Raw genomic sequence first — 25,225 nt, 5'->3', positions numbered from 1 at the left:
CAGTGCAGCCACTCTTAGATGGATGGGGATGCCATGGTGAGGTGCTAAGTGTAGGGTCTCCTGCAGAGGCCAAATTTGGAGTTTCAGTTAAAGGACTTTTCACATCCTGGGTCACCCCCAGGTCCCTGCCAGTACTGCCCTCAAGTTCACACATTCTACTTGTCCCATCAGCCCCCAGGATGATTCAGAGGAGGAAATACTTTGAGAGTTACAGAAGGGTCTTTGAAATTTAGGAGAGAGAGAGAGAGAGAAGGACATTTCATCATAAATGCTAGCCCAACATTGTGTCTATGTAATATAATATAGTCACGGCCATGACAATTATAAGACATGAAAAAAAAAAGTAGCATGTTGTTTGCAGTAAATATCTGAAGCCTTTCCTTGTTAAGGAAGCTGCCTTTTGGATACAAGTTATAGAAAATCCAAGTCAGAGCAGCTTAAAACAATCTAGACAATATGTAGTTTACATTAATTACAGATCAATAAGGAAAAGGTGACAATCTGATTTTTTTTAAGTGAAAAGACTTGAAAAAGTAAAAAATAAAAAACCGAAAGACTTTAACAGACTTCACAAAATATCCAAATGGCCAACTTGCCCTGAAAAAGAATCCTCAATGTCATGGCCAATAGGAACTTCCATATTAAAAACACAAGATTATAGTCAGGAGACAATACAAAGAGATACACAGCCGAATTGTCAACGTGGAAAATTCTGGCAATAGCTAGGGTCAGTGAGGACTGACCTGAGGTCGCGTGAAGGAACTGGAACTCTCAAGCGCGACCAGGGGAGGATAAAATGATAACGACTTCTTCGAGAAACTCGTTGTATCTGCTACAACTTAGCACCTGGCCAGGTTTATAACGAACAGATACGGACGTATATGTCAGCGAGAAACACAGACAACATAATATGTGATTCTATTTATGTAAAATAAAAACTAGAAAAAATGCATCTGTGCCGTTGAAAGTCAGGAATGCGGCTACCCTTGACAGGATAGAGTGACTTGGAGAGAGCAGAGGACACCCTTCCGGGGATGCTGATGGTGTTTGTTTATCGGATTTGGGTGCTGGTTACACGACGTGTTCAGTTTACAGATTTTCCCTTATAACTTGTTCACTTCTCATAATACGTGTTGTATTTCACTTTAAAAATGAAAAAAAGTGGGGGGCACCTGGTTGGCTCAGTGGGTTAAAGCCTCTGCCTTCGGCTCAGATCATGATCCAAAGGTCCTGCGATCGAGCCCAGCATCGGGCTCTCTGCTCAGCAGCAAACCTGCTTCCTCCTCTCTCTCTCTGCCTACTTGTGACACCTCTCTCTCTCTCTGTCAAATAAATAAAAAATATCTTAAAAAAAAAGAAAAGAAAAGAAAAAGAAAGTTGCAGAGGGATAGGTTTCAGGCATGGATGGATCCCAGAAGGGTGTGATGACCTCAGGACAATGGCTTGGTTCCTCTGTGATCGATTGTCTCAGCTCTGCTTTCCTATGGAGGTGGAATTCACCCTCAGAATGCTTTCTCGCGTGGTTTCAAGATGACCTCTTGCAGCTCCCGTATTTATTCTTTCACATCTGGGAGGAAAGAGTATATTCCTCCTAATTTAGCCTCAAATATCCGGAGCTTCTTTCTAATTGGTCTGAGATCAGGTATCCACCCTTCACCAATCTCTGAGCAGGGAGATGAAATACACTGATTGGCTTAGACCTGGGTTACCTAGGTGACCATTTCTGAACCAATCACTGTGATGGGGGGTGGGATTATGCTGATTAGTTCTGGCCATTCTTTGACCCACTCTGAAGCTGGGAGTTCGGAGGATGTCGATCCAAATTTAACTTGATGGCTTTTATTACTGGGGCAGGGAGGGGATAAAAGGACATTGTGAAGGTGATCACATGCGCAGATTATTTTTTTTCTTTTTAAAAAATATATTTGAAAAAAAAAAAAAACACAGACTTACAGGAAAGTTGCAAGTACAGTACAAAGAACTCTTTTCCCTCCTGAAACATTTTCCAAGAAAATTGTCAGCATGGTGCCCTGAATGCTGTTGGGTGTATCCTACAAACAAGGACATTCCAAGGTAAAGAGACTCTTGTTCCCTTTGGTTCATAAGTTTTATGTCAGACAACGTAGAGCCCACATTCTTCCACAGACTCATGGATTTTTATTTTATCAAGAAGTTTATGATCTCAGTTTTAACCCTGAGGCTCAAACTGTCCCAGATTTGGCCAGTGGGAGCCCTTCAAGCTGGCTCTCTGTCCTTCCACCTGTTCTCATTATTCTTTGAGCATTTCCTTACTCTCTGTCCGCCCCCCTCACACCCCCGCCCAAAGATGCTCCAGGCTCTACTTGTATCTCCTCTGTCCCCTCTCCCCTGGAATCAGCCATTTTCTCAAAGGAGAAGGGAGGGTGCTTTTGAAGGCAGGTGGCTGACCCCTCACCTCTGAGTGACCCCCTGGACTCGGATTTCAATGCGGCTGGCCCCGGTCAATGGCAGAGGCGATGCTCCAGCGGTTGCCATGGAGACTTCTGGCCGCAGAGCAGCGGAAGGAGGCGGTGACGTCACTGCTGGAGCAAGTGCAGCGGCCACATCCTTGTCTTCTCCGGGGCCACAGGGCACTGAGGGCAACCCCAGGGCCAGCCGCGAGTGACCAGCCACCCTGCTTTCTGAGCCCCCATCCACGACACCCCGGTAGCAGCAGCCCCAGGGAGACAGACCCGCCATCCCAGATTTGCTGAGGCTGCCAGGACGGGTGAGACCTCTGGAGACCATCACCAAGAAAGGGGAAGTGCATCTTTATACCCTCCTTGGTGCAGCCTTGCCCAGATTCGGGACCCAAGAGCCTGCTGGCAGACGCCACCTCCGTTTCACTGTGCGTAAGTCCCTGGGAATTCCCAAGAGCCTTCTCGGGGGAGGTTACAGAGAGCTGGACACCGCAGCCCTGCGGGCTGAGCCAGGGGCATCCTCTGCTAGAGGGATAAATCGGGCCCTTGAGGCCTCCCTCTTACTGAGCCTTTGGGAAGGGATCGTGGCATCCTGGATAATTTCGTGCATTCCCGAGGCAGCTCCAGTGTGCACAAGCAGGCATACTGCTGCCTCCGGGAGCTGGGCAAGATGCTCTTCGGGGTCAAGGACATCGCTCTGTTGGAGCACGGGTGCAAGGCGCTCGAGGTGGACAGTTACAAGTCCCTGATGATCCTGGGAATACCGGAAGACTGCAACCATGAGGAGTTTGAAGAGATCATACGGGTCCCTCTGAAGCCTCTGGGCAAGTTCGAAGTGGCCGGGAAGGCCTTTCTGGAAGAAGACAGATCCAAGGCAGCCATCATCAGGCTGGAGGAAGACATCAATTATGCCGTGATCCCCAGGGAGTTCAAGGGCAAGGGCGGCATGTGGAGAGTGGTCTACATGCCCCGGAAACAGGACATTGAATTCCTGACCAAGTTGAACCTTTTCCTGCAAAGTGAGGGCAGGACGGTGGAGGACGTGGCCCGGGTCCTGAGGCAGGAGCTATGCCCAACAGTGCCGGGCCCCCGAGAGCTTCCTGCCAGAAAGAGCCAGGCACCCGGGCCCGGGGAGAAGCTGGGGGCTGGGGCCCCGGCGGGCACTGACGGGGCGCCAGCTCTGGACTCCGTGGAGAAGCAGAGTAAGGCTGGAGATGACAAGAGAGGCAAGCGAAAACACAAGAAAACCCGTCGACGGCACCCTGCATCTGACAAGAAGCTGTGAGGTGAGGCAGGGAGGGTGAGAGGGGCCCTCTGAGTGGGTGTGGGTGATGAGGGGAAGGGGCAGAGGTAGGCTTTGAATTGGTCTGGGGAAGTGGACTGAGTGTGGAGAATGTGGGGGAGGTGGGGAGTAGGACTCCAGTGTGTGGGCCACTGTGAATGAGCATGGGCATCATCTGCGTGATCGTGGGCAACATCTGACTAGTGTGAGTAAGGGGGGCATTTGGATCTGAGTTAACTTGTGGGGTACATCTGAGTGATGGGGGTAATGCCTGGTTGAGCATGGGCCATTCATTCATTCATTCATTCACTCTATGGCTATCTATCACACACCTCCTGTCCCCCAGGTGATTCTAGGAGCTGGGAGAAGGAAGCAAATCCAACACAGATCCCTGCCTTCATGGCACTCGTAGAGACTGGGGAACATGTGAGTTACTGGGGCACCTCTGAGTGGGCATAGGGACTGTTTGAGTAGATGTGGGTAATATCTGATTGGGCATGGATCACTAAGTCATTCAACAAACATTTTCTGAGTGCCCACAGTGTACCAGGCATGGTTTCAGGCACTGGGCAAACTGCAGGGTTCAAACAGACCCAAATTTCGCCCTCGTGGCACTCGGATTAATATCTGAGCAGGTGTGAGGAACATCTGAGTTACCCGAGTACATAAGGGAGCACGGTCCCATTTGCATGTGTGGGCAGCATCTGAGTATGAACGTAATATATGAGTTAGAGCGAGTAGCATTGAGTAGTTGTGGGCTACGTGTAGCTGTGGGGGCAACACCTGAGTGTGTGTGTGAGCATTATCTGAGTGGGTGAGGGTAACTTTTGAGTGACCACCAGCAAACAACGCTGAACAACCTGGAGACCCCAAGGGATCAGCTGGGAGGTCGCAGTCCCACAGTCCTAGCCGAGCTCCGCATCATCTGGACTGTTGCCATGGAGACCGCAGGTTGTCGTGTTGTGTGTCCCCCCTTCACCCCCTGCATGAGCAGGTGTTTGCAGGAAACAGAAGAGGAGAAACAGGGTCCGTGACTCCAAGGATTTGGAGAAGGTCTCTTGGCAGAGTTGAGGAAAAGCCAAGCCAGAGGACCACGTCGGGGAGATCCCTGCTCTGGAGAAAAGCCACTATCTCCTCTCCGCAACCCCCTGAGTCCTGCTGTCAGGGACAGCCCCTCTGGTTGAGTATGTGTTGCCAGGAAGAGACACAGACCCTTCTAGCTTTGGACCCTGCTGGAGATCCTGCCATTGCAAAGTCTAGACCCGTTTTTTTGTTTTTTTGGATTTTGTTTTTGTTTTTGTTTTGTTTTGTTTTTTGTCTTTTAAAAGCATGGACCTTGAAGGTAACTCTCATCCAGAGTGGACCACCCTGTTTTGCAGAAACGATGCCTGACCAAGTGAGTTGCCTGCTGGCCACACCTGAGGAGCCCAGCGCTCTGTATTTGACTGTCAAAAGCTGTCGCTGTCCTGTACACACTTGGTCTCCTTTACAAGGGATGGTCACACATGGGACTCTTCTGCTCCGATTGGCCCCAGGGGTTAAGATATGGGTCTCCCCAAATTCCATTCCAGAAGCTCCAACTTAGGCACAGGGGCCACCCCACTCTAAAGAACAAAAGGCAAGACTTTCAGGAAATGGTCCAAAAGGAGGTAAATAATTAGGAGGTCACCCTCAAGAGTTACCCATTAACAACATTAACTTGGAGTCCCCCATGATGGTGAAGAACAACAAAAACAAACAAACAAAAAAAGAATTGGTAAAATCCAAACGTCCATAGGTAGATAGAGCTCTTATTCAGGGACATCCAGTCTGCGAATTTGCAAACTTCCACTAGTTCAGGGATTTGCAAAGGTTTGGGCTGAATTTCTTTGGTTTAAAAAAAAAAATGTAATTTACATGCATGCCACTCTGATTCTCACCTACCAAAGTGTGATAATGGAGACCCCCCCCCAACATATTACTGTGGTGGGCATCAGTCACGTCTGTGAATTCCAGCATCCAACTCCTGTTCTTATTTCTGTGAGGCTACCCCCTGAGCTCCCACACCGAACAGAGCCTATGCACCCCCCCAACCTTGGCAGCCAAGGTGCAGGCAAGAAACCCACACTCAGGCAGTCATAAATCCCTTTTAGGTCATTGCATTCCCAGCAAGCATCAAGACAGAAGGAATTTTTAGAGTTCACAGGCAATGACACCCTAAAAATCTGGAAGACTCTGATTTCTGTAATCTCCCTCAGCTGGCTCTGAATCATCAGCCTCACCATCCTTTTCTTTTGTGCAATGGTCGGGATGAAGCTTTTCCTGCCATCCCTGCATATATATTTACTGTTCTTGCAAGTGCATCTGTGGTCATAGTGCTCTATTGACCTTTCTCTCCCTTGTAAGTTTCCAGCCGGGCAACCTCACTCGCAGTGTATTATGTTACTGTGTTCGCTGTTTCCTCAGAGTCTGGGCTTGAATAAGACCTCAGGCACATTAGCTTGTTGCATGCCATTCTCCCATGAAGGCACAGTCATTGTATCATAACAAGGGACAGTGTGACATTCCTTATTGTCTATTGCAGCATAGAGACTGAATTTGTGCATATTGTGGGTTTGGGGTGTTTCCCGCACAACATCCATATGTGTGATACACAACATGAGTGTGATTCAGTGTTCATTGTTGCCCCTAAAACCCAATCTCCTACCCCTTCTCGAGGTTTTCTGGAAGTTTCCTGACATAGCAACATAGCAACAAGCAGTTGTGTCAATTGGCTACCATTTGAAGCCAGTTATCTGTATGAGTCAAGACCTGGCTGGCACACAGCAAATCCTAAGTGGAAATTCCCAGATAAATTGGATGTGCAGGCTAGGAGACGCCCACAGTTGGCCTGGTGAAGCCCCATTTCTCAAGACAGGGTTCCACTCAAACTCTTCACTGTTCTTTGTGGTTGACACTCTATTGTATAAATAGGAACTTGCAAAATAAATGTATGTGAATGAAATCACAGTATGCTTTTTGATATGTTGGGGGAATCCACACTAGATCTAATCTGGAAAAATAATCTAGGAGTGCCTGGGTAGCTCAGGCTGTTAAACATCTGGTTCATGATTTCACCTCAAGTCATAATCTCAGGGTCACAGGATCAAGCCCCATACTGGACTCTGTGCTCAGTGGGGAGTCTGCTAGAGATTCTATCTCTCCTCCTCTGCAACTTCCCTCACTCGTGCATGCTCTCTTTCTCTCAAATTAATAAATCTTTTTTTTTAAAAAAGGGGAAAATAATCTATGTGGTAAAAAACAAAGAAAGAAAGAAACAAACAAACATTGTAAAAACTGCTTCCATGGTTGCCTGAAGTTTTCTAGGGCTGTATTATTGTTTTAAGGGGTAGCATCAGATCTCATGGCCAATAAAATACAAAACACACTGGGATCTTCTATCCCAGTGGGTCCCAGTGACTGATGGAGATGGCGAAATTGTTTATCTGGAATAAAATAATAAATAACAGCTCTTCTGTGCTCCAAGCACTGTGCACAATCTTTTGTACTCATTAATTTGTGGAATCTTCCCAACCGCCAAGGTTTGGCACTGTGGGTCCACAACACCTTATCCAAAACCTCCAGGTCAGATGCACTTCAGAATTCAGAGTTTGGGGGGCACTTGGCTGGCTCAGTTGGAAGAGCATGTGACTCTTGATCTTAGGGTTGTGTGTTCGAGCCCCACATTGGGTGTAGGGAATACTTAAACTTAAAAAAAAAAAAAAAGAATTCAGGAAGTTTGGGATCTCAGGAAACTGGTACAGTAACTATATCTTATAACGCGTAATTCACCCCATGGACAGGTTTGGGTAATTCCCATAATCAAGTCCATTAGTATTCTGTAGGGAAATATAGGATATTGACATGAAAGGAAATAAATTCAGACTATAAAGAGCCTCATATTAGTCTAGATCTTGCCTCTAAATTTTTTTCCCTCACTTTTCTGGAGAGATGGGGTGATGCAAAGCTTTCTGAGTTAGTTGAATTTCATTAAAGATTAGCGATTATGAGACGTACTACCACGATGATCTTCATTTCACTCTATGGATAAGGAAAAGGAAGCTCAGAAAGGTTAAGTGGCCTGCCTAAAACCACACAGGAAAGCTCAAGAAGGACCGCAGTCCAGGGCTATCTGAGGACAGTCTGCGTTCCTCCAACAGTCCTCGGTGAGGACCAGGGATTCTGAAGGAGGGCTGGGAACCGCTGAGAGGCCAACCTATATGTGATTCCCATAGGGCTGACGCTGGTGTTTCTCCCTGGGTTCCCAGATTGCCTCTCTGTGCTTCTCTACCCTGCTCCGCACCCCGGGAGGCCACGTCCGTGCACTGCATTACCGAAGCGCCTTTGCCAGATGACTTCCGGTCTGGATCAGCCAATGGGAGGCAGCGTCAGGAATCAGAGGGCGGGAGGAGAGAGAGGTCCGGGTATTTCTCCTCTGCGCTTGGGCTGCTGGGCTCCCTCTGCTTTCTGGCGACTGCTGGATCCCTCTACAATGACAAATCGGTCTGTTTAGTCACTCCTCTACTGACTCCATCCCCCTTCAGAAGAAAGTTCAACATCTGTAGAGCCCATCAAACCCTGCCTGCCTCAGCACCCCATCTCACGACACTCTAGCCATCCCAAGACATGCTCCTCTCCACCCCAGAACTTTTGTCCCTGTTGTTGCCTCTGCCTGGGATGCTCTTGCATGACTCCCCCTGATTCTTACCCCTTGGGTCTCTTTTTCTAGGAAGTCTTCCGTGCCACCACAGGATGAATTATCCCCTCCCCCTTTTATCTCCTTATAGCTCCCCTGTATTTTTCTGGCTTGGTATGTCTCTCAATGGTGATTAATTTATTTGTAGAGATCTTTGTTTAATGCCACTCCTCCTTGTAAGACTATGAGCTCCCAGGAAGCAGAGCTGGGTCTGTCTCATAGTATCCCTGCAGCCCAACACTGTGCCCGGCACACAGTAGGTACTCCAAAAATTCACATACATGTGTGATTGTTTTAAGGTAGGTTTTATTTTTATTTAGGGATGGTAAGGCCAAGAGATCAGGGGATGACTGTCATTGAAAAGAGAGTTTGTTATATTCACAGAGCCCAAGAAAATGGAACATGTTACACCATGGGGTGCCACAGGAGAAAACCATCTGCCATTGGTTAGGAGGGAGGAGAGAGGGAACCCTAGGCAAAAGCTTTTATTATGGTTTCTGCAGGAAGTAATGAGTGAGGCAAGGTAAGCAGACTTATGATTGGTTAGTTTGAATAATTTCAGGGGTGCCTGGGTGGCTCAATTGGTTAAGCATCTGCCTTCAGCTCAGATCATGTTTCCAGGGTCCTGGGATGGAGGCCCACTTCTGGCTCCCCGCTCAGCAGGGAGCCTGTTTCTCCCTCTCCCTCTGCTGCTCCCCCTACTTGTACCCTCTCTGTGTGTGTGTAAAATAAATGAATAATTTCAGCAGATGCTGGGGTTTAGGGGCTGTCCCTAGTTGTCTGGGACCTGGCCCTGGGATGCATAGGGCAGGTGGATGGTGCCAGAATGTGAGGGCTGGAGGTGTGGGCTCTGGACTGGTTGGTTTGCATTTGAAGAACATGTTCAAGGGCAGGCAGTGTTTACTTTCTCTTGGAATTGCCTGAACCTGGGAGGGGCAGTCCCTCAAAGGTCAGCCAGGCTACAGATACCCATGCATCAGAATATGGAAAATAAAAGACTCGGTCATTACAGTAATAAACAGAATACAGATGAATATCTATGACATGAACACGGGAACTGAATCTGAAACTCCTCTAATTGACTTGCTCACTAGGCAACCTGCCAAATAAAGCAGCAGAGGCCTCTGTCTGGTGTATGGAGGTTTGGAGGTGAAGAATAGTGTTGGACGTGTGGCCTGGGTTCGAATTCTGACTCCTCCACTTCCCCAAAGCACAATGAGCCTGGGAGAGCCATTGAGCCTGTGTCTCCTTGCTGATTTGTAAAACGGGAATAGCAGTAACCTATTTCACCAGCTGTGGGGAGGAGTATCCCCATTCTGACATATGAATGATGTGGCACAATGGCTAAGAGGAAGGTAGACATTAAGCGTTGGCCACTGGGGTCCTGGGTCTAGCTGACTGTGTTTTTCATGGACAAAGAGCATGTTAGCCTGGTTTTAGATCTCACATTCCTGAACTGAATGTGGGCCCAGCTTCCTCAGAAGACAGTATGTTCTCTGTGTTCTGACAAAAGGCTGTCTTGGAACCTGGGCAAAGGGTGAGTACCCCCCTTGGGAGACAGCATCCAAGCTGGGCCTGAGTATCAACAGGGTACACGATGGAGAGAGCGCCCAAGGACTCAGAGCTTTGCCGACAGACCTGGGTTCAAGTCTTAACTCTGCTACCAGCTGGTGGTGTGCTCTCAGGGAGGTGACTCCACCTTTCTGGCCTGTTTCCCCATCTGTAAAGCTGGACTAACACATCCCATGCCACAGTTTTATTGCAGCAAAGTCAGGGTATACCGTGCATTATAAATATGAGCTCTGGAGGGGCACCCGGGTGGCTCAGTTTGTTAAGCGCATGACTTCAGCTCAGGTCATGATCTCAGGGCCCTTTGATCAAGATCCCCCACACCCTGCATTGGCACTGGGCTTCCGGCTCAGCAGGAAGTTGGCTTCTCCCTCTTCCTCTGCCCCTCCTCCCCACTTGTGCGCACGCAGGCGCTCTCTTTTTCTCTCTCAAATAAATAAAATCTTTATTTATTTGACAGAGAGAGACACAGCAAGAGAGGAGCACATGCAGGGGGAGGTGGGAAAGGGAGAAGTCTTCCTGCAGAGCAGGGAGCCTGATGCGGGCCCCATCCCAGGACCACAGGATCATGACTTGAGCCCAAGGTAAATGCCTAATGCCTAAGTCATCCAGGTGCCCCTCAAATAATAAAATCTTTATCTTTTTTTTAAAGATTTTATTTATTTGACAGAGATTACAAGTAGAGTAGAGAGAGTAGAGAGAGAGAGAGGAGGAAGCAGGCTCCCTGCCTAGCAGAGAGCCCGATGTGGGACTAGATCCCAGGACCCTGAGATCATGACCTGGAGCTGAAGGCAGCGGCTTAACCCACTGAGCCACCCAGGCAGCCCCTAAATAAAATCTTTTAAAATATTATCTAGGGTATTATTCATAAGCACCCCATCGTGGAACAACCCAGATCTCTACCAACAGGTGAAGAGAGAAACTATGGTAGATTCACACTCACAGACCGTCACAAAGCAACAAAAAGAATGAACTACGGATGCGCACAGCCACATAGGCAAGTCTCGAAATCCTTACCTCAAGGGCAAGAAGCCAAACAGGACACATACTCAGTGATTCTTTTTCTAGAAAACTCCAAAGCAGCATCCTCTAAGGGACAGAAAGGAAGTTGGGGTAGGTAAGCATAGCTGGGGGTAGGTAAGCAGAGGGGATGGCCACAAAGGGCACAAGGGAACTTTGGGGGGTGATATAAGCCTTCTCTGTCTTGATTGTGGTGATGATGATGTTAAAGCTTATAAGACGAGGAGTGCCTGGGTGGCTCAGCCACTTGAAGCATCCGACCCTTGGTTTTGGCTCATGTCATGACCTCAGGGTGATGAGATCGAGCCCTGTGTCAGACTTGCACTGGGCCTAGAAGCTGCTTAAGATTCTCTCCCTCCTTCTGTTCCTCCCCACTGTGCATGCTCTCTCTCTCTCTCTCAAATCAATCAATCGGTCAATCAAACTTACCACATGGGACATTAAGAAGAGTACATTGTATAAGACGTAAATTATACTTCCAATAGAAATGATTTTTTTTTTAATGAAAACAAGAGTGGGGTGGTTGGGAGGTGGGCTGCCTGGGGGAATTACTTCATTTCCATGCCTCAATCCCCTCATCTGTGAAATGGGTTGATATTAGCAGGGATTGCTGAGGACAGTCACGAATACATAAAAAGAGGCATCTTTATGGGAAAATTAGGTATATAATGCCAAAGGTTTCATAGACTCCTGAAAACAGAGACATCTAACCTCTGGATCACCCTGGGGTGAGGCTGGGCAGTGGAGAGAAGTTCTGCAGGCAGGGGCTGTGGACCCTTGAAAACCCTTCTAAGGTTCTCATCACCCATACCTGAACCTGGGGGATCAGGAGACAGCACAGTAATTTGTTTTGCAGATAATGATTCTTGCGAGACAAGGTGACCGGCTAAAACTTAGATGTTTTAATTTGGAACTTTCCTCATTGGAGTCCAGGGGGATTAGCAGCCACACTTGGCAGGGGGCGGGGGGTGTCTAGATTTGTTCCATGTGCCTGCTGTCGCAACTCACTAGAAACTAAGCAACTCAGAACAACAGCACTTTATTCCCTCGAGGCTAGAAGTCAGAAATCAAGGGGCTGGCAAGGCTGAGCTCCCTCTGAAGGCTCTAGGGGAGGCCCCTTGCCTCTTCCAGCCTCTCATGGCTCCTGGTGCCCTCTGGCTCATGGCCACATCACCCCAGTCTCTGCCTCAGTGGGCACACTGCCTCCTCTGACTCTTCATGGCTTCTCCTCTGTGTCTGTGTATATCTCTCTCTGCTTCTCTCTTCTGAGGACATTCCTGCTGTCCTGCCAAGATAATCTAGGGCATCCTCATCCCCAAACCCTTCATTACACCTGTAAAGATCCTTTCCCATATAAAGTAATACTTTCAAATTCCAGAGATTTGAACCTGAAATCTGGGGGGAACCACTATCCAAACTCTTACAAGATCTCTGAGAATCTGAGATTCCCACCCCTCCCCCGCTTTAAGGGTCCCTCTATGCTGCTAAAAAGTAGAGAAACCCTAATTCCCAGTCTGGCTGGTTTGCAGGCGCTGTGTGGTATTTCCAGCTGGCCACATTCCTCCCTTACCTCTACCCAGCCCTACCAACCATCACCTCCGTCAGAGTCACTCAAGGAGATTATTTTTGTAATGCTGTACCCCCGCCCCCGCCCCACCACGTCCTAAGATGTTCTGATCCGGTAGGTTGGACTCGGGAAATTGTGATTTCTAGAACTCTCGCCGTGATTCTGATATACAACCAGATTTGCGCCTCACTGCTTTAGAGAAATGTGACACATGAATGAATGAATGAACAAACAATTTTTCAAATATACAATTATTCTGTTGACTTTCCTTCCAGACTCACCAAAAAGCCCCAGATTTTGCGTTGAAGAGGTGGGAGGCAGGGGTGTCCTGACTATGAGGCCAGTTCTGGAGGCCGGCGTCTGCCTTAAGGTCTGGTCAGGAACCCGAAATCCTGGGATCGAGCCCTGCATCAGGCTCCCTGCTCAGCAGGATCCTGCTTCTCCCTCTCCCTCTGCCTGCCGCTCTGCCTACTTGTGCTCTCTCTCTCTGTCAAATAAATAAATAAAATCTTAAACAAACAGACAAACAAACAAGCAAACAAACCAAAGGTCACCTGGGAGAGAAGTGTTCAGAGAAAGCTCACCAACTGGCTCCCCATCTCCAGGCCACCATAGGCAATTGGGAAGATAAAGGAGGCCTGAGTGATTCAAAGCTTGTTTTGGCCTCATTTTTTCTCATCTGGAAAATGGGAATACTTGCTTAAGAAGGGTCGTGAGGAGTGGGGCACTTGGGTGGCTCAGTCAGTTAAGCATCAGACTCTTGCTTTCTGCTCAGGTCATGATCTCAGGGTCATAATCTCAAGGTCATGAAATTGAGCACCCCAAGCTCAGCCAAGAGTCTGCTGGAGATTCTCCATCCCTCTGTCCTTCCCTGCATGCTCTCTCTCTCTCTCCAACTCTCAAATAAATAAATAAATCTTAAAAGAAAAAGAGAGAGAGAGAGAGAGAGGTTGTAAGGAGTAAAAGAAAAATTGCACAGGGACAGGGAGAAGGTAGGAGCTTGATCAAAGTGAATTTCTTTTTACTTTTTAATTTTTTATTAACATATAATGTATTATTTATTAACAAAGTGAATTATTATCAGGATTATCATGCTCTCTGCTTTTGGGCATACCCAAAGAAGGGTGGAAATTGTCACGATAAAAGGAAACCGACACTGATTTGCCTGCACAGATGCGGAAAGGACTTCAAGACTAGCCATTCAGTGTAAAAAGCGAAATTTACAGTAATAGATCTAGTGCAATCCTGGTTCATTCACTCAACAACTATTTTGAGCACCTACCCACACCGTTCTAGGTTCTGAGAATTGGGCAGTGACCAAACCAGACAGATGTCCCTCCCCTCATGGGGCCAGTATTTGAATAGTGAGACAACAAACAAACAAAAAGTAAATAAATAAATAAGAAAATACTAGGAAGTTGTAAGCACCATGATAAAAATGTGAAAAATCCCCTGGGGTAAATTCTAAAATTATACATGTAAGCTTTTTTTTTTTTTCCCTGCAAAAACACAGAATGTATTTCCCTGTGGTTACTTCGCGGGAAAAGGCTGGGGGCTGGGAGAGAGACTTGTTTTTCACTTTATACCTTTCTGGAACTTCATTTTCTTAACTGGTGTGAGTCACTTTTAGTATTTTTTACTTATTTTTTATTTTATTTATTTATTTGACAGAGAGAGCTCAGTGGGGAGCGGCAGGCAGGCAGAGGGAGAGGGAGAAGCAGGCTCCCCGCTGAGCCAGGAGCCCAAGGTGGGGCTGGAGGCCAAGACTCTGGAATCTGGACCCAGGCCACCCAGACGCCCCTTTAGTATTATTTTTTAAAGTGACAAGCAAGTGTAGCTGGGTAGAGCGATCCGGGCCACGTTTTGCTTTCTTCCCCCACTCTTTTTGGATTTTTCATCTCTTTTAAACACGTATAAAAATGGGAACCGTGATTATCATTTGTTCTGGGGCGGCTGGAGAAGGCTTTCTGCTGCCAGGGATCTGAGTAATCTAAAACACTCAGAGCAGAACTGCGCAGGGGTTGGCAATTTTTGTAAGAATGTTGAACGTTTGAGGTTTTCATTTCGAGGATAATCCTCCCCACCCCGCCGCACTCCCAGACACACACACACACACACACACCCCTTTCCCAGTTGCAGAACGCATGTACCTCATCTGCGAGGTCATTCCACTTGGAAGTCTCGAGTTTTTGGACTTGGATCCATAAACCAACTATTCCTCAAACGGGTAGCTTTTCCGGGAAGCTGAGTAGGGGATCAGGCCTAAAGTAGGGAAAAGGAGCCCAGAAGAGGTGCGGCCGGCTCCCCACGCGGGACACTCCCCTCCCAGAGCGGACCCGCGCTAAAGCTTGCCTCTGCGTTGCCGTGGAGACCGCTGGGCGGCTGGAAACTCCGCACAAGGGAGGAGCCGGGCGGTTGGAGGCCAGGCGGGGGCTGAGCGCTTCGGCTGGGTTGGAGCCTTTGAGAAGAAGGAGAAAATCCAGCAAAGCCTACCGACCGGGCTCTGCAAAGGCAAAAACAACCCAAACAAGCCAATAATTGTGCAAAGGCCTCGCTGAGATCTTCACCAGCCTTTCCTTCCCTCTCTCCCGCTCCCTCCCTCTTTCTCTCCACATCTGCCTGGTTCTTTCAAGAGCTACATAAAATCCCAGGTCGTGAGTTAAATAAAATGATGTTTCTTTTTTATACCTTGTAGTAAAGTCATTGTTATTTTACAGGGTTTTTTTGCTGTTAAAATTTTTCTCTTTTAACGGTTGTATGTTTCATTATAATTGGTTTCCTTTGTAATCCGATGGATGTGGTTCTATGCACTGAAAAACTTTATCTTGAATAGGGCCCCATAACACTTAGAAAGGGTTAAGGATTCCTGAGATAGAGGACTCAGGAGAGGGTAGAGGCCACTCCTATTGTTGGGGTGCAGGGAACGGGGTGGGGTGTAGAATGACCACCCCAAAAAAACATTTGGGCAGAGGTAAATTGCCAAGAGAAGGCAGAGCCATAACAACCTGGAGGTTGGGAAAAGCAAGTGCAAAGGCCCTGAGGTGGAAATGAGTGGGACCTCTAATAAACAGTGAAGAGGTGGGGGTGGCTGGAGCACAGTCAGTGAGAAGGAGAGAAAGAGAGAGGGAAATGGAGGAGGTATGCTAGGGCTTTGTGGCCCACAGTGAGGACTTGGATTTTACTCTGAGTAGGATGGAGGATTTTTAAAAGAGTAGACAGAGGGGTGTCTGGGTGGCTCAGTGGATTAAGCCGCTGCCTTCGGCTCAGGTCATGATCTCAGTGTCCTGGGATCGAGCCCCGCATCGGGCTCTTTGCTCAGCGGGAGCCTGCTTCTCTCTCTCTCTCTCTCTGCCTGACTCTCCGCCTACTTGTGATCTCTCTCTCTGTCAAATAAATAAATAAAATCTTTATTAAAAAAAAATAAAAGAGGAGACAGATCTGAGTTAAGTTTTTAAGATTCCCTCCAGCTGCTGGGTTGGGGTCAACAGCAGGCAGTGAGGGGGAAACAGGAGCTTTTCCATGGGTCCGCCTTACCACATAGCTCTGAGAATTCCCAACAACAGTCCCCCCCGCCCCCCCCCCCCCCCCCGCACACAGCAGTGTGCCCAGTCCAAGGAAACTCCCTGCAGTTTCACCGTTATTAGTACTAATGCTGAGCCAGCTGCCTTGGAGTTACCCAGGCACATCCTGGGCCCCCCATCCCAGGGATCCTGACCCCTCTCTGTCCATGGCTAATTCTGAGGACCTCTGCTTGAATTTCACTTTTTTTTTTTTAAAGATTTTATTTATTTATTTGACACAGAGAGAGATCACAAGTAGGCAGAGAGGCAGGCAGAGAGAAAGGGAAGCAGGCTCCCTGCTGAGCAGAGAGCCCCATGCGGGGCTCGATCCCAGGACCCTGAGATCATGACCTGAGCTGAAGGCAGAGGTTCAACCCACTGAGCCACCCAGGCATCCCTGAATTTCACTTATTTAATTAACATTTTTGACTGCTAAAAATCCAAGCAATCCAAGAAGATAGAGAAGGGAAAAGTACTGTCCCCAGTGTCCCTCCCCAGAGACAGCCACTGTTGGCGATGCTGGTACCTGGGATCAGTACATCTGCAGGTCTAGATCCTTTGCCCACCCCACCACCACCACACACACACAGACCTCGGACCGTTTCAGATTCAAATCCATGTTTTTCTCACTTATGGCTGTGGGAACTTGAGCAAGCGGTTTTACATCCTCAGCTATAAAGCGGGAATGATCTGTGCACTTGGGTGGCTCAGTTGGTTAAGCAGCTGCCTACGGCTCAGGTCCTGATCTCGGGGGCCTGGGATTGAGCCCCCACGTTGGGCTCTGTCCAGCGTGGACTCCCTCTGTACTCTCGCTCTTGCTTTATCTCGAGTAAATAAATGGAAAATCTTTTAAATAAATAAAGTAAAATGGGAATGATCCCATTACCTGCATCATAATGTTATATATAGGGAGGATTTCATGGGGTTAATCCACAGAAAGTGCTAGGAAATGCTCCAAAAAACCTGACTATCCTTTATACCAGGTGCTTCTTTTTACATAGCTGCATAGTATTCCAGTGTGAGACTTGTACAATGAGCCAGTTCCTCCTGATGGACAACACTTTGGTTCATTCATTCACCCCCAAAATATTTATTGAGCACCTGCAGTGTGCCAAGGCCCACGCTAGAGCCTGGGGCAGTAAGATCCTGGTACCGTTTCTCCAATGACATATGTGCTTGAACAGGTAGGACCTGCGGGTACCAAAGTCGCATGATGTTGAAGCCTAACAATACTGTGCCAATGGCTTGCCAAAGGCCGGCCTCATTAAGACACCCACCTCCAGGGCTTGGCTGGAACCCGCGTTTAGAAGGGCAGGTTGGGGAACTGCCGCCTTTCCCCGGAAGGTGCTGACGTGGGCCTTGGCGGGGCGGTCTGCTTGGAGGCGGTGGCCCCAGGGAGGCCCGGAGCGCAGCCACACCCCTGTGGGGGGAGGGGAGGGAGGGCGCCCCGAAGGGAGTGGACAGCCCCCCTGTCAGTCTTCCCGAGTCCCGGAGTGTAAAATGAGAAGGGGGAAGGTGGGCCTCACTCTAGGGGACAGCGAGGAGGAACTTCCTGCCCGCGCGATCCTTCGCGCTGAGCGCACGGGCTGGGAGGCTGCTGGCGCGTCAAGGTCAGCCTGGACCGGGGTGGCCGCCAGCCTGGGGGCGGGAGACCCTTTGGGAGGGGGGGGGGGCTGGGCTGTGGCCTCCAAACGCCTCGGCCATATTGAATAGCCCCGGCTGAGCGGTCTTTGTGTGCGCAGGCCTCTCCCAAGGTGCAGGCGCGTCCCCGACGCAGGAAGAGCCACGGGGGCAGCCCGTGCCCTAATTTGGAACCCGGACCCCACGTCTGCAGCTGGCGGTGGGCTTCAAAGCCTCAGGACGGACCACTCCCTGGCTCACGTAAGCATCCTGGGAACGGATTCCCGCCAGTCCTTGGGGCGGGGGAGCCGGACTTGGTCAAGATTAGACTTTGTGGCTGGCGGAGAAGTTGGGAGGGATCGGCTCATCCTCGGCTGGAAAGGAGAGACCCTCCTGGCAGTTCTGCGGGGACGCCCCCCCCCACCAGACTCAGGCCTACAGTGTAGTTTGGGGTCGTTGCCCCCACTCCCGATTTCACCCTGGAGATCTTAAAGACCCTCGAGAAAAGCCACGTGGGGGGCTGGTTCCCCTGGGGTTTCCTCCCCTCCCCCGACTCTCTGATCCTCTGGAGCGTGCCTGATGTCTGCAAAGACGTGGATTTGGACGTCCTCGTGGAAGCCCTGAAGCCCGTGGGGACCTTTAAGAAGATCGGCAAGGTGTTCCGCAGGGAGGAGGACTCCACGGTGGGGATGTTGCAGATCGGGGAGGACGTGGACTATCTGCTCATCCCCCGGGAGGTCAGGCTGGCGGGAGGCGTATGGAGGGTCATCTCCAAGCCCGCCACCAAGGAGGCGGAATTTCGCGAGCGGCTGATCCAGTTTCTGGAGGAAGAAGGCCGCACACTGGAGGACGTGGCCCGCATCATTGAGAAGAGCACCCCACACCCACCCCAGCCCCCCAAAAAGCCCAAGGAGCCCAGAGTGAGGAGGAGAGTCCAGCAGATGGCGACCCCGCCCCCACGGCTGGTGGTGGGCACCTATGACAGCAGCAATGCCAGCGACAGCGAGTTCAGTGACTTCGAGACCTCCAGAGACAAGAGAGACAAGGGGGACAAGGGTCACAAAGGCGCGGGGCGCAGCAGGAAAGTGCGCAAAATGCCAGTCAGTTACCTGGGCAGCAAATTTCTGGGGAGCGACCTGGAGAGCGAGGATGACCAGGAGCTGGTGGAGGCCTTCCTGCAGCGAGGGGAGAAGAAGCCCAGCGCGCCACCTGCCCGCCGCCGTGTGAACCTGCCTGTGCCCATGTTCGAGGACAACCCCAGGCCGCAGCTGTCCAAGGCGGACAGGTGGCGAGAGTATGTCAGCCAGGTGTCCTGGGGGAAGCTGAAGCGGAGGGTGAAGGGTTGGGCGCCCAGGTCCAGCCCTGAGGGGGGTGAAGCCCAGCAGGCACCTACCAGGCCGGAGAGGGTTGGGGCCTCGGGGTCAGGCAGAGCCAGCCTGGGGGACCATGTGGGCAACACAGGAGATGGGTGGGAGCCCGAGATGCCCCCGAGACAATGGAGGCCCAAAATCAAATGGGCCTCTTTTCGCCGTTGCAGGAGGGAAGAAGCGGCATCCACAGATCAGAGGGCCGAGGCTGCAGATGATCAAAGAGTTGAGGCAGCAGATGATCAGAGGGCAGAAGCTGCAGATAATCAGAGAGCTGAGGCTGCAGATGATCGGAGAGCAGGGGCTGCAGATGTGCAGGGGGCTGAGGCGGCAGATAATCAGAGGATACAGGCTGTAGAAAATCAGAGGGCAGAGGTTGAGGATAATCCAGGGGCAGAAGTCATAGCTGTCCAGAGGGCAGAGGCGGCAAATAATCAGAGGGAAGGGGCTGCAGATAATCAAAGGGCAGAGGCCCAAGCTGTCCAGGAGGCCGAGGCTGCATCTGATCGGGCAGAAGCCACAGCTGACCAGAGGGCAGAAGCTGTACAGAACCAAAGGGCTGAAGCCCCAGCTGCTCGGGGGGCCATAGGGACAACTCAGGGAGCTAAGGTCCGGAAACAGGTCAAGACAGTGAGGTTCCAGACTCCTGGCCGTTTTTCATGGTTTCGCAAGCGCCGGAGAGCCTTCTGGCACACTCCCCGGTTGCCAACCCTGCCCAAGAGAGTTCCCAGGGCAGGTGAGGCTAGGAGCCTTAGGGTGTTGAGGGCAGAGGCCAGAGCAGAAGCAGAGCAGGGAGAACGGGAAGAGCAGTTGTGAGGTGAAGATAGGGGTGCCCTGGATCTCATGGCTTCCTGCCGCCACACTTGAAAATGGAGGTGGACAAGGGCCGGGCAGTGGGCCTCCCATCTCCACCCAGCACCCCTCTGTCTTATTAGAAGTTTATCTTTCATGTATTGATTAAAAAAAAAAAAACAGATTCCTTCTAGTCACCCAAGGAAAGTAAAGAAAGACAACCATACAAAGGGGTCGCATCGCTCATGATCTTAACTTCTGCAATGCAATTCTAGGTGCTTGGCTTGAAGCGGGGGAAGCAGCAGAGATACTCCTTCCCCCTCTCTCCTTTTCTCTCCTTTTCTACTGTCCCCTTAACATTGTCAGCATCATTGAACTTAAAAAAAGGGCGCAAGCCCACATGCAAATAAAAATGTTTACCACGGGATTTCCTGGCTTTGGATTGGGCAACTGAAGAATGCTCCGGGGTTGTGTCCTCACTCCCTTGTGTCCCCTATGCTCCCGCCCTCCAGGATGATGCCCTGTGTTTCTGTCACTTTGCTTGTCATCCCCAGGGCCCGGACCTTACATACTTTCCCCAACCTTAGTTACAAGGGACAGAAGAATCATCTGGGAAACGTGGCCAAAATTCAGATTCTGGGGCCCTTCATGCCAGAGCTGTGGATTTGCTCCAGCTGCCTGTGTGGCCCCAGATTCTGTTTCGATCAAGCCCCCAGATCATCTCTTGGGGCAGATCGGTCCCTGGGCACATTGAAAACTCTTTGCAATAGAGACGGGCCAAAAAGCCAGATCGCGGTGTGATATGTAGTGAGCCATGGCTGGCACTTATGATGGGGGACAGATTGGGTGACTAAGTCCCCATGGGCACTGGGGGACCTCTCTTTATTGTCTTTTTTCTCCCAAATCCCAGCCCCACCCACAAAGAGCGGCACATGGCTATATCCCATTTTCACGGAGGGAGGGAGGGAAGGAAGTCACGGAGGAGGGAAGCCTGGAGGCCACAACTGTCTTGGCTTCAGCTGCAGTCCTGGCCTGGGTTTTTTTTTCTTATTTTTGGCCTCTAGAACTAAAGAATCACCTGCCCTCACCTGCTCCTGGTCTGGAAGTAGTAGCTGCTGGTGCTCCTTCCATAGGATGCTAAAAGTTCCTTTCAACTTATATGGTTCACAGTCCCTAGCCCAGCAAGGACAAGTCCCAGTGGGGTTGGAGGAAAGACAGGTTGTGGACCCCACCTGAAGGAATGGACTTGCCAGGGTCCAGGGAATAACCAGGCCGGATGGGGCCATGTCTGGAATGCCCAGTGAATGATCTGGATGCACAGCCTGGGGTAGAAGTGGGGGTACTCCGTGACTGCTGCCCATCTGGGAGAATATCAGCCACATGCCCAGGAGGGCCTAGTCTGTTTGGAATCCTAGTAGGGGAAAGAAGGTGGGAGCGGAGATAGTGAGAGACACCAGGAGAAGACTCCCGAGATTAGAGACAAATCCATCCCAGCGGCCCAGGCGTGAGCATCCAGATTTCATGCAGCCTCCAAAGGGCATCATCCCCAAAGGCAGCCCATGGATGCCTCCAGGCTTGCAGTTTCAAACATGCCAGGATTTTCATGGTGGGGGAGGGGGGAACGGGGAGCACCAGAAAACTGGACGACACCCTAAATGTGGACACCTTTAAATGTCCTCAAAGAGAAAAATAACGGAACACAGCCATCAAGGTGCCACTGCAATACCAGGGACTTTCTGGGCCCCTCATGCTGGTGTGCCTTGGCACCTTAGCACACTTGGCAGGAGGAAACCACTAGGGGGCAGGCAAGGAGGGATTTGGAGCCTGGCTCACGCCTAGCACCGCCCCTTCCAAGCTGTGTGACCCTGGGCTGGTTACCTTGTGCCTCTTTGTGCCTCTACTTACTCATCTTAAAGGGGGATCATTACAGAGCTTTCCTCCCAGGACCGCGGAGAGGATGGAAGAAGACGTAATGTGTTGGAGGTAAATCAACCCACACAGACCTCATCTTTCCTCGTCCTACTCCCATTCATTGTATGTCAGAGGCAGCCAGAACTTCACGGGACATCTCAGCCCTAACGAGGGGCCCCCGGGACAGGGGTTGCCAATCCTGGCTGGTGTGTGGAACGACCCGGGAGCTTTCCAACACCCCTGCCCAGCCCGCAGGCTCAGAGATTCTCATGCAAGTGCTGGAGGGGTGGCTGGGGCTCCCAGAGCCTGGAGGCTTGCAGGGTGATTCCGACGAGCCCCCCCACCCCGGGACTCACAAGTGCTACCCCAGGGCTCCAGGAGATACTCAGACCCCGCAGCAGACCTCTCTCAAGCTGGTCGTGCAGAAGAACCCATTGCAAGGCCTTCTAAAACGCAGACTGCTGGCTCCCAACTCCCAGTGACTCCCTAGGTGTGGGGTGGGCTCGAGAACATGCATTTCTATCAAGCTGATTCCAGGACCCCACACGAAAGACCGCTGCCCTACAGAAATGTCCGTTTTCCACAGCCTGACATTCAGAGGTGGAGCTTTGGGCCCGCAGCATCCTGCGCCCAGGGCTGGAGCCTCTCCGGCGCGCCTTTCACGAGTGGTTCTGGAGCGCCCCCTGGTGGGGACCGCGGGGGCCGCAGTTGGTACGGGCTTTCTCCCCTCTTCCGAGTGGTGGGGTGGAGAGCCAGCGGCGTCAGCGGGCCCTGGAGCCTTCGATCTTCTCCCTAGAAGTTTTGGGACCCAACCCCATTCGCAGGAGTCCCGGGACTCGAGCGGGCTAAGGGGACGGGATGGGACAGATTGGGCCTGGGATTGAGGGGCGAGCTTGGGAAGGGGATGGAGTTGGGGGGCACCGAGGCCACAGGCTCTGGGACGGTTAAGCGCTTATGCGATGGAGCCCCGCAGGAGGACAAAGCCAAGTTCGAGGTCCCTTCCCCGCCTCCCTGAGCCTCACTTTCCTCATCTGGGAAATGGGTGTGAAAACCTGCCTTCCTCATATTCCCCCAACCCTATTTGATGCACCGAATCAAATAAAGACACTCACAACCCAAACGCAATCTCGTCACCCAAAGACCCCACAGGGACGCAAAGAGCATGGGAGGTGGCACTGGAGGGGTCCCTGATCACTCATGAATGTCTCCTAGGATCTCGGGCCCGAGCCATTCCGTGGCCACAGTGCAGCCGTCCGGCTGCCCCGGCCCTCCCCTCTTGGGGTCTCCGCTCAAAGGTCACTTAGTGAGGGCGTCCTCGAGCACCCCCCCCCGAAATGGGCGAGGCTGGCAAACCTGTCCCGCTGACGGCTGGCCCTGCAGCCTCCCCGAGTCGTGCCACCACGCGCCCTGCCCCAGGATCGACTCCTCAGTGCCTCCGCCCGACGGCGCCCCGCGAGGGTCCGCGTAGGTGGGTGTCCCTTGGGCCGCCAGCCAGCGCCGAGCGCCGGGACTGGCTCCGTGTCCCCGCGGCCCGCCCAGTCCGTCCGGCCTCTGCCTGGGCGCTGCCTCCTGCCGCCGCTTGGTATCCTCGGGACTGCGGCGCCCACGGGGCTCCGGGGCACCAGCCTGCGGTCCCGGGGCCTGCGCGGGGCTCGGCGGGGCCTTCCCCGCTCCCGGCAGGCGTAGCCTTCCAGCACCTTCCCCACCAGCAGCATCTGGGCCACGGTTCTCCCGACGCGCGTAGTTCATTCAGTCGGTCGGTCGTGGGGCAGCTAGAGTCTGGGCCGCCACCGTGCGCGGACACCGTGCTGGCGCGGGGGACGCGGCGGGGGACAGGGCGGCCCCAGCCCGGGTCCCGGGGCCGGCCCTGCCCCGAGAGCTTCCGCGGTTCCTCGCCCCACGGTCGGCCATCCCCAGCTCTGGACCCGACCCTCGGACCCGTGCTGCGCTGTGGCGGTCCAGTGGGACAGCGGGAGGCAGGGGGCGCTCTCCCGAAGCTGCTCGGCCTGTGGTGTCAGCAGCAGAACTTGGGCTGGGGGTTCCCTGGTCCCTGCTCGGGGACTGCCGCTGCTTGGTGGAAGCTCTGGGGCGCAGCGGCCCGGGCTCTGGGCGACAGCACTTCCTGGCGCCGGTAGCAGCTTGCGCACTCCTCATCCTGGGGCAATCTGACCCTCCCTTCTGCCCTTGGACCTGCAATACCCCTGTCATCAGCGGGTCATCTGCAAACAAATTAGAGTGGCAGGTGACAATCCAACGGAGCTTGAAAAAGTAGGGGTGTGAGGGAAGGGTCATATTTACATAGGGTGGTCAGGGAAGCCCTCCCCGGGGAGTGGGACAGTTGAACAAAGACTGGGATGAAGTGAAGGGTGGAGCTATGCAGATTCCTGGGGAAAGCACTCCAAGCCAGGAGGAACAGCAAGTGCAAAGGCCCTGAGGCAGGAATGGGCTCCCAGTGTTCCCTGAAAAGCAAGAAAATCTGGGCATCTGAAGGCATGGGAGAGTGTTGGGCGGTGAGGCAGAGAAAACGGGGACAGAGGAACCACAGCAGTGTTGTACCAGAGAACTTTCTGTGAAGGTGGAAATGTCTATACTTGCACTGGAATGGTAGCCAGCCAGCCTATGTGGCTCCGGAATACTTGTAAGATGGCGGGTATGGCTAAGCAAGTGGATATTCCATCTTATTTAATTTTATTTAAATGTGTTGTCCCTTGTGACCAGAGATTACCCTATTGGACAGAGCAGGTCTAGACCGCTATAAGAACTTCAGTTTAACCTGTGGGGGACATGGGTGCCTGGGTGGCTCAGTGGGTTAAGCCTCTGCCTTTGGCTCAGGTCATGATCTCAGGGTCCTGGGATGGAGCCCCGCAATGGGTTCTCTGCTTGGCAGGGAGCCTGCTTCCCCTTCTCTCTCTGCCTCTGCCTGCCTCTCTGCCTACTTGTTATCTCTCTCTCTCTCTCTCTGTGTCAAATAAATAATAATAAAATCTTAAAAAAATAATAACCTGTGGGGACAAAGGAAGCCTGTGAAAGGTTTAGGGAGAGTGAGGTAATCAAAGAGTGGACCACAGGGCAGGAGGCGGGATCCCAGTGGGGGTGGAGGCAGAACCCCCTTAGTCTGGGTCTATGACAGACCTTTGGCGCAGGGGCTCAGGGGTCAGATCTCAGGGTGACACGTGGGAGCGGTTCTTGGCAATAGAGCAGGATGAAGGGTCCACATGGTCACCAGGGTGAAATATAGTTGGGCAGAGACTAACCTGGGCACTAGAGACCAGAGCAGAGACTGGGACCAGAGGTGATGCAGAAGGAGTGGGATGGGAATGGTTTTAGGGGTGATGGCTGGACCCCAGAAATGCAGTTGGATGGACCATGAATGGGCATTCTGGAG

The 25,225-nt window shown here is 51.5% G+C and overlaps 2 protein-coding genes and 1 long non-coding RNA gene across 6 annotated transcripts; 2 read left to right on the top strand and 1 right to left on the bottom strand.

The window, feature by feature from the left end:
• Positions 1–3,108: 3,108 nt before the first annotated feature.
• Positions 3,109–7,226, top strand: PNMA8C (PNMA family member 8C). Of its 2 annotated transcripts, none has more exons than XM_004767525.3 (2): positions 3,109–3,724; positions 5,100–7,226. In XM_004767525.3, exon 1 carries the CDS (start codon positions 3,109–3,111, stop codon positions 3,721–3,723), a length of 615 nt encoding a protein of 204 aa, XP_004767582.1. In that variant the 3' UTR covers position 3,724; positions 5,100–7,226. The 2 variants fall into 2 exon arrangements, with proteins under 2 accessions (XP_004767582.1, XP_004767581.1); XM_004767524.3 differs by having other exon boundaries at positions 4,715–7,226.
• LOC106007332 lies at positions 3,155–15,105 on the bottom strand. Of its 3 annotated transcripts, XR_006605821.1 has the most exons (5): positions 14,741–15,105; positions 12,872–13,077; positions 11,021–11,092; positions 8,073–8,225; positions 3,155–3,291 (listed from the first exon to the last, which is right to left on the bottom strand). It is a non-coding gene; the product is annotated as an uncharacterized LOC106007332 (long non-coding RNA). The 3 variants fall into 3 exon arrangements; XR_001182041.2 differs by lacking the exon at positions 12,872–13,077 and having other exon boundaries at positions 14,741–15,091; XR_001182042.2 differs by lacking the exons at positions 11,021–11,092; positions 12,872–13,077 and having other exon boundaries at positions 14,741–15,083.
• A 2,521-nt stretch (positions 15,106–17,626) lies between these two features.
• On the top strand, positions 17,627–20,356 carry CCDC8 (coiled-coil domain containing 8). Its single transcript, XM_004767523.3, has 2 exons — positions 17,627–17,760; positions 17,893–20,356. The coding sequence occupies exon 2, from the start codon at positions 18,460–18,462 to the stop codon at positions 19,951–19,953; it is 1,494 nt and encodes a 497-aa protein (XP_004767580.1). The 5' UTR covers positions 17,627–17,760; positions 17,893–18,459; the 3' UTR covers positions 19,954–20,356.
• The last annotated feature ends 4,869 nt before the right edge of the window (positions 20,357–25,225 follow it).

Source organism: Mustela putorius, unplaced genomic scaffold (genome assembly GCF_011764305.1).
Source record: "Mustela putorius furo isolate JIRA1106 unplaced genomic scaffold, ASM1176430v1.1 tig00000196_pilon_pilon_pilon, whole genome shotgun sequence".
Classification (NCBI taxonomy): domain Eukaryota; kingdom Metazoa; phylum Chordata; class Mammalia; order Carnivora; family Mustelidae; genus Mustela; species Mustela putorius.
The sequence above is the reverse complement of the archived record's forward strand: the minus strand, read 5'-3'. Positions and strand labels throughout refer to the sequence as shown.

Excerpts from the sequence above, each read along its gene's own strand:
- PNMA8C (XM_004767525.3), top strand. The coding sequence starts at position 3,109 with ATGCTCTTCGGGGTCAAGGACATCGCTCTGTTGGAGCACGGGTGCAAG.
- CCDC8 (XM_004767523.3), top strand. The coding sequence starts at position 18,460 with ATGTTGCAGATCGGGGAGGACGTGGACTATCTGCTCATCCCCCGGGAG.